Here is a 12,062-nt window from a genome sequence, read left to right as displayed (position 1 = left end):
GTCCATTTTAAGGGATAAGTTTGGTATATCCAGTAGGATTTGTTTACATTTTTGCTATTGGGCTACTAATGGAAAAGTATATATATTTAAAACAGTTATGGGTTCTCTTATTCTAAACTAGCCATCCTAACAAATAATTGGAATGCTATTTTTATAATTTTTTTTCTTCATTTCATTTCTAAAGCTTTATTCTAAAGTTAAATATAATTGAAAGTTAACTAACATGAAGATTTTTTTTGTTGCTGTTTTAGTTTTATTAAAGACATGATTTTTTAGCTGTTGTCATCTTTTGTGTAGGAAGAAAATTTAAAAGAATAGCAGAAATAAAAGTTAAACAAAAATTATGCCTTAGGAAATTTCCTGCCTAAAATAATTTAATAATATATTATCATCAATATGTTATCATCTGTCTTTTTGGCCCTGTCTGCAATCCTAACATCATAACAATTAACAACATTATATCTTGATCTTTAAAATGTCCATGTTATGATTTGATGAACTTTTACTGTTAATAAAATGTTAAAAAGTATGCTCATTATTTATATATTTTAAGGTATCCAATAATGCTGAGGTAGCTCTTCATGATTCTGCCGGTGAATCTTTAGCCGAGTGTCAAGAGCAAGATTTGGAATTTATTCATACAGATTTAGAAGATTTAAATGTAATTATTCATTGTTTTTTCTTTTTAATATATAAACTCCAAGTGTATTTCCTGTATATTCTCTTCTGTCTTCTATTGGTCCATTGTATGTAATTTAAACTGCCACAAGAACTAAAAAATAATATAAATACTCCTTTATAGATGCAACCTCTTAACTCATCATTGCCAAAACGTGATCTTGGATTTATTGAGCTTATGACTGAAGATGAGGCTGAAAAGCTTTTAAGCAGCAGGTAATGTTATTTAAATTAGAACCTAAGGTGCATGACTGAATATGTATAATATTGTTAAATTTAACTTAATGGCTGTAAACTGTTCTTTTCTCTCATAATGTGGTGCTTCACATTATGAGAGATATATGACGATTACATACTCACAAACATTGGTTATCTTGTCATTTGTAGTACTTCTTACAGATATATTACATATAATGAATATCCACCAATTATTGAAGAATAGGTATCTCTAAAAAATTTTAATTGATTAAAACATTACTAAAAATATTTAACAGACATTTATCATTCACTAAATATATAAATAAAATAATTTTATTAAAAAAAACACATAATACGATTTTGTTGATAAAACAAATTAACACTGTTGTCAGACAATTACAATTTTTTTAAAATTAAATAATGAGTGTTTGCACTTTTTTGAAGTCATCACTGCTTAGTTTAACGTTATAGCAAACTCCCATACACATATTGTTATAAGGAGTGAATCCAGTGTTTTTGCTTTCTGATAGGAACAGAATTCTTTTTTTTTTCTTTCTTTAACCATGCTGAAATTTTTTTTCCATTTATCATCAGCATCGCTGTGTGCAAGGATTTGTAAAGAGGGTATTTTTGGTGTTTTTTGTATTTTTCTCTATATATATCTGTAATTCTGTAGTTTTCACCTAATTTCCATAGTTGTTGGAGGATCTGTGATGATTGCTATATACAACTTTTTTTACTGCTCCACTTCTAGTTTTTAAAGATTTATTTAATACAGTATAAAATTTATTTTATAAAATGCTGAAATAAAATTAGTTAAAGAGCAAAACACACTTCTTTGGTTTACTTAATTTTTTTTGAGAACATCATTCTTCATTTCATTAATGTGTTAATGACAAATATGATTCAATCTGCTTGCATTGTGTAATTATATTGAGTTGAAAATTTCTTGGCTTAAATTGTTAGAATTTATTATGCCAAATTCAAAATATTTAAGTTGATTTGTATGAGGACTAAATGAGCTCTGGTGAGTCTAATTTTTTAAAATTTATTTTATAAAATTTCAATCTGACCTAACATACATTTGTTGAAGATTCTTTCCTGCCCTGACTTATTAGGCAATGCAGTGGTTAAAGCTACTTTTACTAATTTTTAAGATTACCTGAGTTAATTGAGTGTAGTAAGATTTTAGTGTTTAGTTGTTAAGTACAGAAATTTCTGGTACCTTTGGTACTTTAGCAAATTCCCAGTAAGGTCTTGATGCTGGTCATGGCTATAAGATCCAAGCAGATTGCGTTTTGTCACTTCACAGATGGTTTTTCTTTGAACATTGTGAAAGAGACTTTTCCACATCTGTAAATTTATTTATCACAGTGTTCTCTAACCTTTAACTTCTACTTTATTTCAGATCCTTACTTGAAAAGTCTAAAGGAGTTTTTGTTATTTTTGGATTTTATTAAAATATGGACTCTTAAAATAGTTCAGGTGGGATAAGAATTACCATTACCATCTTTAATAAATCAAAAATAAATAAATAAAGAAGAAATTGAAACTTTGTTTGAATCTTTTTTGAATGAATTTGATATGAAAGAGAACAATTCTTTGCCTACTCTTTAAAGTAAATTTATTTTTCAACCTTGAATGCCTGTAATTAATTAAGTCAAAGACTAATTAATTACTTTAGAAAGTAATGAACTGAACAGTGGAAATGCATAATTATTCATTTATTACACATGTTTATATTATTTCATAGAAAAGCTATATACTTTAAGAAATAGGTAAATTGAGAATCTGAATGATATATCTTTAAAAGAAGTTATGTTCGGATGCCTTATTGTTGTGGTATAATTATCAATTTATTTATTTCAAAATTATTTTCTATAGTTCAAAAAATTAGTCTTTACATGTGACATGTATGCTAATGATAACAAATGATACCTTAGGAATTATTTTAAATGCAAATTGCTATGTTAGTAGCTAATTAATTACAAAAATAGATTATTAATTTTTTTTCTGTGCTTTCAAAGGAAGAAATTAGAAATTGTATTAATTCTTGTTCTTTCAAATTTCTATTTTTTTTTTCTTTTTATTACTACAAATGAATTGTTGCCAGAAATTAATTGGGAGGAAAATTCTTATTGCTCTTTGAAAAATTAGTTTATCGCAGAATTGAAAATTTTTATTCAATTTTATCAAAGATATTGGCTAATTTTGTGAATTTTGATTCATTTTAGGGATCAGTCTGTTTTATTAAGTGACGAGGAAGCTAGAGAAGTAGTTTTACTTTTGTCAAGATCAGAAGAAGTCCAGAAAAATTCTCCAGACGAAATTACCAATGTTGTAGATAAAGGCATATTAAATTCAACCTTTACCGCCTCTGAGAAATTTAATTCAACTGTAGTGCATGATGGCACAGAATATCATTTCCTTGAAGATGGGCATTATTACTTTGAATATCCTGGATTATCTCCTACAGAGAGTGAGGAAATGGTTGAACTCAATAAGTCAATAACAGAAGAATCTTTGGATTCGTCTCGAGCTTCTCGTAAAAAGTCGAAAATCTCTTTTAGTACAGATCCTATTAAGGTAGTTACTATTCTTTTTAAAACTTCTTTGCTTTTATGAAACAGTCATTTCAAAATTGAAACATATTTCCTAAAACTGAGTTTCCTAAACTATTTCTTTTCTCTTGCAAGTGTATTCATAAATAGGAAGACATGACAAGACAATTGAGGTATAAATACTAATACACAATAATAATTTAGTTAAATGAATTTTTTTTTGTGATATTTCATTGATATTTTTGTAATAATATGTATTATAATATTGATTTTCCTACAAAGCAGTTACTGTGAATTTTTTTTGTTTTTTATTCATGTATTTAACCCTTCTTTGGGTCAAGAACATGGATATTAGATACAGAAGAATTTTTTTATCATTCTAGAATTTTATTTCCTATTTAAAATTTGTTTCTCTTTTGTGATCCTTTATTAATTAATAACCTGATAAATTATGGCATTCACTTAAATCGTTCACCTAGGTGATATATCCATTTATTTAAAGAAAAATTTATGGGTACCTTAGTAAAAGTATTGGAAAAACATTCAGTGAATAAAAAGAAATTAGTTCTAAATTTGCACCATGAAGCACATTGATTTTTCTTCTTTTTGCTTCATGATGAGACATATGCTAAAACAACAAATGTTCACAAAAAAATTATTGCATTGACTGAATTCTAAACTGGAATTTGAAATTCTGTATCCCGTCTACTTGAATAAGAATTTCCTTCATTATCTTAAAGAATTTTTCTTCCTCTTCATGTTAAATGATGATTAACTATATCTTCAATTTTCGTGACTATTGTTCAGATTTCAACAGTGATTAAAACAATGAAAATTCCTTTCAATATTCACACCCTGACCCCCTTAAAAAAAAAAAAAAAAAAAAAAAAAAGAGCAATAACTGGATTGAAATTTGTATTTGCTTTCATTAATTTATCCAGCTATGCATAATCCTGTAAACTTAATGTAAGGTATGAAATCACTGAAAGTAAATTCTTTACAAATTTTAACAGGTTTTTGTAGCAATTTGTTAATTACAGATAAGAAAAAACCATTACAAAAAATGTGCATGTGTACTATTTTTATTATGTGTCGATGTGGTCATATTTAGATTTTCTTTATTATCAATAAATGTTTTCCACATTCCTTTATTAAATCATCTGCCAAGCTTTACAATTCTTTGATCATGAGTTATGACTGTATTAAACTCTAAATTGAGGAACAATAATTATTGACACACTATTTTTAACAGATATTTACTAGCTGATGGAGTTAATAACTAAAATTTATGGTTTTTAAAAAAATTCTGTAATAAAAGAAAGCATATTAAAATTTATATATTCATGTAGCAGTTGGAAAGTTTTTTGGACTTTTTTTTGGTCATAAATATATAAAAAGTATTTAGACTAAAGCAGATATATTTAAACTAATTGTACATTTCCTGAATGAATTAGGTATATAGTACTCATTCAACTGAGGACTATGACAGACGGAATGAAGATGTAGATCCAATTTCAGCATCTGCAGAATACGAATTAGAAAAAAGAATTGAAAAAATGGATGTCTTCCCAGTTGATCTCATTAAAGGTTAGTATGCAAAATTTTAGATATTGTAATTTAATATTTGTTTTGTGAATGTCCATTTTTTCAACTGTATTCTCTAAATCAATTTATCAAACAGGTCCTGAAGGTCTGGGATTAAGTATAATTGGTATGGGAGTTGGTGCTGATGCTGGCGTCGAAAAATTAGGAATATTTGTGAAAACCGTCACACCTAATGGAGCAGCTGATAAAGATGGAAGGTTAGAATTTTATATTACTTTATTCTTTTACTTTTTTAAAAGCAATTAAATATTAATGTCTAATAGTATGAATGTAGTGAATCAGAAACAATTTTCTCATTATTAAAATTTTTGAGATGTTTATTTTAAAATAATTTCATTGTTTTCTTTTAAGGATTATATTAAGGTTTCTCTGTTTTATTAATTCTAATTATTTGGTTATGACATTTATGTCAAAGTTATCAAGTCAGTGAAAGATTTTAAAAAGTAAAGATTTCAAATAATATATATTATTGTCTAAAATTTTATCATTTCATTATATGCTAGTCTTTTTTTAAAGGAGCTTGTACAAAATGGAATTTCACATCAATGAATATTTCATCTATAGGCACTTTGAAGATAATTTATCATTTTTATATAGAAAACAAGCCTGCTTGTTTAATGTCTTTTTTTTTTTTAAATTTGAAAAGGATTTTTGATGAAATTGCATAATTTAAAATTTTTGTAAAAGGACTGAAATTAATGAAATGCTGCCTTTAGTTTTCTAATTGTTTAATATGAGTTTCTGCTAAAATGTTATTAACTAAATTTTAAATGCTGAAAGTTCTGAGAATACAAATTTTACCTTTGAATTCATATTAATATCTTTGTTTTTCACCCCTTTTTTCATGTATGTTAATGATTGTTTTAGGATTCGGGTAAATGATCAAATAATAGAAGTGGATGGCAAGTCTCTAGTCGGGGTCACACAAGCTTACGCTGCAGCAGTATTGCGGAACACATCAGGTCCAGTTAGGTATGGTATATTTTTATATATGTAATAATGTATATTTTATTAAGTATGGCATATTTTTTATATAGGTGATGTTTTAATTAATTAATGTAGCTCACACTTACTTTATCTTTCAGATTTATTATTGGCCGTGAGAAGGAAGGAGCTCAGAGTGAAATAGCTCAATTAATTTCCCAATCTCTGATTGCAGATAGGAATCGTGATTCAGAAAGGGAAAATGATGAATCTTACAATAAAGTGAGTAAAAAACACATTGTACTTTAAGTGCGCTTGTTTAATTGTTTTGGAGAATAAACATTTATTTAAAAGAGCAATAGTGTAGCATATTTGATAATTATATTAATATCAGTATTTTATATTATTTGTATTGTTAGTATTTTATATTGTTTTGTGTTGTTTGTATATTTTTAGTATTGTTTCACATGCAATAGAATTTTTTTCCCATTTAATTTGAAGAAAGAAATTGTTTTGTTTTTTTAGAAATATAAATATATTTGATGCATCTTTTTTTTTTTTGCAAAAAGATTTTTATTATAGTATTTAAAATGTTACATGTTTTTTTTGTAAACTTTATTTTTTATTAGTTTCCCATAAAAAGGAAAACAAGTGGCATAATTTGTACAAATATTCTGAAAAGTGTTGTGGTTAATCAATTTGTCACCTTTTGATTTCTTTTAGCATTCTTCTTAGATTTGTGTAATGCATTCTTTATTGTATACCCAATCCAAATATTACATAATTGTGGGGGGGGCACTGCTTTATTGCTATTTCTTTTATTATCTGCTAACATTAGCGAGTAAAGTAATTGTAAATACCTTTTTTTTAACACACAAGTCTTCAGCAATTTTATTGTACTCATAATTTTTGTGTAAATCATCATTCTGTTGAAAATGAACTATAGATTAAGCTAATGAAATATTAGCAAATCTAATATATTTTTTATATCTAGCTTTTTCTTTTCTTTTTATTTATTTGTTATTTTGAAAATGATTTCTAATGCTATAAAATTTTATAGTATCATACATAATGTGAAATACCTACAAAGATTAACTTTTACTAGCTTACTTTATTCATTGCAATTCTAGGATTTTGCATATGAATATTACTAATTGGTATTAAATGAAGTGCATTACAATTTTTTATCTGAATTTTTATTACAATATTGTTATATTATTTAAAACAAATTTGTTGTCTTTGTAAGAAATGTTTATTATATTATAGCCTCATTGTCCTGGTATTTTAACCAAGGATGAGTTGAAGAAAGCAAATGAAAAGGTAATTTAAAGTTGCTGTTTTGAAGAGATAATGTATATATATGGTATTTAAACTACTTATATTGTTGAAAGTTTTGCATTTTCATTTGTCCAGAGACAAATAATAGTATATTTTTATCCTGTGCAAATTTATTCCCAATTTTAAACATATAGCTTTCAATTCAGTGTTCCAGTATTTTGATAAATGTTATTTACTTGTATATAAACATATAAAAACTAGTGAAAGTGTTTCTTTTTTAATTTAATTTTTATAAAGAGTATTTAAGAATTATTATTTTGCAGTTAGTCATATTTTATTATTTTCAAAGAGAGTAAATACAAGTACCTTTAGTAAAATTCACTCAGACTCTGTTATAAAAATGTAAATAATCATTTCATCAATTCCAAAAAAAAAAAAAAAAAAAAAAAAAAAAAAAATTGAGAACTGCAATTTCAATTTTTTTTCTTTTCTTTTATCATTTGAAATCTCTTCTCTTGGCAAGAAATCAGAATAAAAATTTATCTTACAAATGCTTATTTTTAATTGCTGTGTCTGCAGTTTATTTATGTGTGAAAGTATACTTTATCTTTCATACTTTCTTTGCTTGAAAGTAAAAATGTTATTTAAATGATTGAACTGTTTTAGAAAATTCTTTTTTTCCCCTCTCATTGTTAAGTATTAAGGGTAAAAAAAGATAACTGAGTTATTCTTATTGGATAAAAGGAGATAATCAAAGAATGGATTGAAGAAAGTAAATAAAAAGATAATTTTAAGTTACTCTGTGGAAGATGTATTATAATGATGAACTGTTATTATCAGTACAATTTAAATTCGTAGATGAGATATATTTAATTATAATTTTTAGTCTAAAGGCAAATTTTTATTTATTATTAAGCAAATTTTATTTTAATTGATAAACACCAGTTTAATTAGTAAAATTATTTAAATTTTTTTAAGTAATGTTATAAAAAGAAATTTATTTTCAATCTTCTGATAGGAAGTAGAGGCTCTCCTGAAAGGGGAATTAGCATAAAAAGAAGTGTAACTTTTTCATTCTCCATGAAATAAGTCTAAAAACTTTAATACTGGAAAAAAAACATTTGTTGAAAGTTTCTGGTTAAATAATTATCTTTGTGGTTTAGAAATCACAATATTAAATAATATAGAATACCTAAACATGTGTACTATTTATAATTATAAATCTGGTGATTTTATATTGAATCATTAAAAAAATTTTCTTTAACATCATTTATATTTTTATCATTAACATGTTTAATTACCTGTGGACTCTGTTCAGTGTTTTATTCTGTCAAATACTATGCATATGAATAATAATAATAATAATTAAAAAAAAACATCTTAAAAGTTTAAGAGTTATTTTCAAGTATGGGACAGTTTTATTAGAAATGGCAATACATAAACATACCACTGGACAAATGATATAAATAAATAGAAATGTAGTGTATAATATGGTAAACTCCAAACTTGAGAAAGTTTGGTGTTTGGCATTAAAGAAAACCATGTTTGAATATTTTCTTTATTTACAGTTTAATATATTTTTAACAAACATCTGCTATTAAGCAAACATTTTATTATGAAATAATTTGTATTCTAATAAAATTTGTATACTAATAAACTTTCATCAATCCTTAAAATGTTTCTTTTTAATAGTGGTCTGTCTTTTTATCATTCTTATTGTTACTGTGATATGTTCCATTATCTCATATGATATCAAAAAATAATCTTCTTCCAAATTTTGCTTTCTTTGTTGTAAATGATTAAAACTCAGATAAAAATGCTATTTTAATATGAAATTGTTAGTAAAAATATGATTCTGATCTGAGTGTTTAGATTGTTTGTGCACACAGATATATAATGTAGTTACATTACTGTGTCCCGATACTACTGCCTCCTATCTTGTTAAAATTTTGTGAATATTATGATGAGCAAGACAAAGAGAAAAACAATATGTGCAAGGTTCTTTTCTTTTGAATGAAAATATTTATAATAAATAGATTTAAAAAAATTATTGAGAATCATTATCTGTTTTTAAATCATTATATTATTGATATTTTAAATGCTGTTATTTAATTTTCTTCAATGCTTTTTATAGAAAAGTTGAGTAAAAAATAGCACTGATTTATCTCTTTATATTGTTTTCTGTAATTGTAGATTTAATTTTGATAAATTTATATAGCTGGCAGCTTGGTAACTAGAAATAATAGGAAATAAAATGATCAGAAAGTGAGGAAAATATTGCTTTCATATGTGAATGAAATTTAAAAATTCATTAAATTACAGAATCCGCATGTCAGTGATTGGAAGTCCTACTGATCTGTTGTTGTTCTCATGTAGCTTTAAAGGGAAATTTTTAGTTTTATATGTCTGCTAGTGGGAATTTTTAGTTTTAAAACTTTAATGTTGCAAATGTTAATGGGCATTTGATAAATTGTAAAAAATAAGCTGACAAGTGAATTTAATACCTTTTTACAAATAATTATCTTTGATTTTGATTGATTATGTTACTTTATTTTACTTGATACCTTGCTCATTGGTTAAAATATTGTGTATAATAATTGCTTGGTAGGTTTCCCTTTTTATAAGATAGCACAGTTTTTTTTTTTTAATGTCATGAAACCAGAATGAAATAATCTATATATAAGGTAAGTAAATTGGTGATCCAAATTGGGATGATATTGTAATAAACATAAGTATGTATTTAAATTGAAAGTAATAGAATTTGTTTTAATAAGCCAATATAATAAAGAAAACCCTCATTTATATATGGGTAAAAGTAGAAATGTATGCGATTGATTTTTATTTAGTTTTAATTATACAGTGCAATTACCATAAAATGTATTTTTTTATATGTATTAAATTACTTTTTGTTATCAAAGTGTAGTTTAGAAATGCAGTCATTATATTTCAATAGCTATTGGCAATGGAACATATGGAGTCTGATTATATTAAATGGCTGGATATCGCACAGTGCCAACTTGAGGAACTTGGATTGAATTTACAAAGTGCAGAACAAGAATTATTGCAGTATAAAAATGAACTTGAAAATTTAAGAGCAACTCATTCAAATTTAGATAAGAAATATTCTAAAGTGAAACACTACATAAAAGAATTTCAGCGAAGGTAAGTGTTCAATTTTATTTAATTATTTGTTGTTTATGTTAAAAGTGAATCATGAAAATTATATGTTGTATTTATATAAGTTGGAAGATCATGTTTAGTGAACTACATAAAAATAACCAACATAAATGGAAAGGGTTTGAGTATTGCGTATGTCTTCATACTTTTACCGATTTGTTGCTTCAGAGGCATTGAATGCAAGGATTTCTTGGCTAAAAGTGTGAAATTAATGTATTTAAAACCAATATTTGTATTTGAATTTTCATATTCATATAATACTATTAACTCATCAGATTTTCCTGTTGTGCATTAATTTATACAATAGTATAACTTTGTTAAACTATTTATTAAATACTTTAGTATAAATATGTTTAAAATATTTATTAAAATTATAGTATAAATTAATAGTTTATAGTTTGTGTAGTTAAATGAAATAATAGTGAAAGAATGTAATCAAATATTTTAGAATTAATTGAATAACCATCTTTTGAAGTTCGTTTGTTTGCCATTAAAGTGCCCTGTAAAATTATGGTACAGTTTTAAAAAGAATCTTAAGCCATTTACTAATCACCTCTGGTGAGCAATTGGTTTGCTGGAGATATTAGCTATATTTAATTTTAGTTAGATTGCTTAGATATAATTTCACCCCCATAATTATTAGACATTAAAGACCTATTATTTCATTTTTTTTTTTTACAATCTGTTTTTTACATTTATGAATCTGTAATAGAAACCTGTTTCATGGTGTTATGAAAAGCAAAAATATCCAAATCATTTATCTTCTAAATTTAGTAGTATTGTAACAACATTTCTCTATTATTTTTCTTAAATAGAATCCTTTTTAGCTTTTAACAATGTAAGAAAAACACGTGATCAAATATTTGATGAACTATTTGTTTCAAATATTTGATTACTATTTGTTTGAAAACAGTTGGGTTTCATCTTCGTCTATAAAAATAATATTAGGAAATTTAATTAAAAATGTATTTAAAAGTTATTTAAAGAAAGAAGAATTTTACAACAACTGAATTGACATCATTTGGAAAAAAATAAAAGTTTTTTTTTTTTTTTTTTTTTTTTTTACTTTTAATTTGTAGAAAAATTATTTTTGTGTGGTGTCATTTCCAGAAGTTATAAAAAAACTTCATTTAGTTTAATTTTTAATAATTAAAGAAAACACTTTGAGATCTACATTCTCATTTTTTAAAATATATTTGTGCCAAATTTGATAGCTCTAGGTCAGATGGTCTGATCAGTAGCAAAAGGTATGCACATACCTTTTTGTAAGTAGAGATTGAGGTTGGAATTTATTGAATATTTTGTAGTAATTCAAAATACATGAAACATTTTAATTTTGACATGTAGTTCAAATTAGTACTTAAATTTGATATGCAATTAATATACGATTTTCTTTTTAAATCTGAAACAGAGAAAAAGAATTAATTCAATGGCAAGAATATCATGTCCAGCAGCTTCAAGAAAAAGACCAAGAATATAATTCTTTAGTTAAAGCATTGAAAGATAGGGTAAGTTAGTTTTTTTAAAAAAATGTGATTTTATTTGTGTTTTGAAATCATTTATTACTTTTAGTATTTGCAGTGAAACAAGTAGTTAAAATTTTTGTTATATTCCATGCCTTTGATTTAATGAATTCAAAAC

The 12,062-nt window shown here is 25.1% G+C and overlaps 1 protein-coding gene across 1 annotated transcript in view; it reads left to right on the top strand.

Annotated features, from left to right (window-relative positions):
- Window positions 1–12,062, top strand: part of LOC129984021 (uncharacterized) — a 32,289-nt gene that overhangs the window by 5,872 nt on the left and 14,355 nt on the right. Inside the window, exons 4-13 of the mRNA XM_056093774.1 lie at window positions 554–661; window positions 803–894; window positions 3,111–3,462; window positions 4,892–5,024; window positions 5,119–5,239; window positions 5,910–6,014; window positions 6,128–6,248; window positions 7,233–7,286; window positions 10,198–10,406; window positions 11,833–11,929. Coding sequence (XP_055949749.1) covers window positions 554–661; window positions 803–894; window positions 3,111–3,462; window positions 4,892–5,024; window positions 5,119–5,239; window positions 5,910–6,014; window positions 6,128–6,248; window positions 7,233–7,286; window positions 10,198–10,406; window positions 11,833–11,929 — 1,392 coding nt within the window. The remainder of the gene's footprint in view (window positions 1–553; window positions 662–802; window positions 895–3,110; window positions 3,463–4,891; window positions 5,025–5,118; window positions 5,240–5,909; window positions 6,015–6,127; window positions 6,249–7,232; window positions 7,287–10,197; window positions 10,407–11,832; window positions 11,930–12,062) is intronic.

This window comes from Argiope bruennichi, chromosome 9 (assembly GCF_947563725.1).
Source record: "Argiope bruennichi chromosome 9, qqArgBrue1.1, whole genome shotgun sequence".
NCBI classification, from domain to species: Eukaryota; Metazoa; Arthropoda; class Arachnida; order Araneae; family Araneidae; genus Argiope; species Argiope bruennichi.
This window is presented reverse-complemented; position numbering and strand designations above follow the sequence as displayed.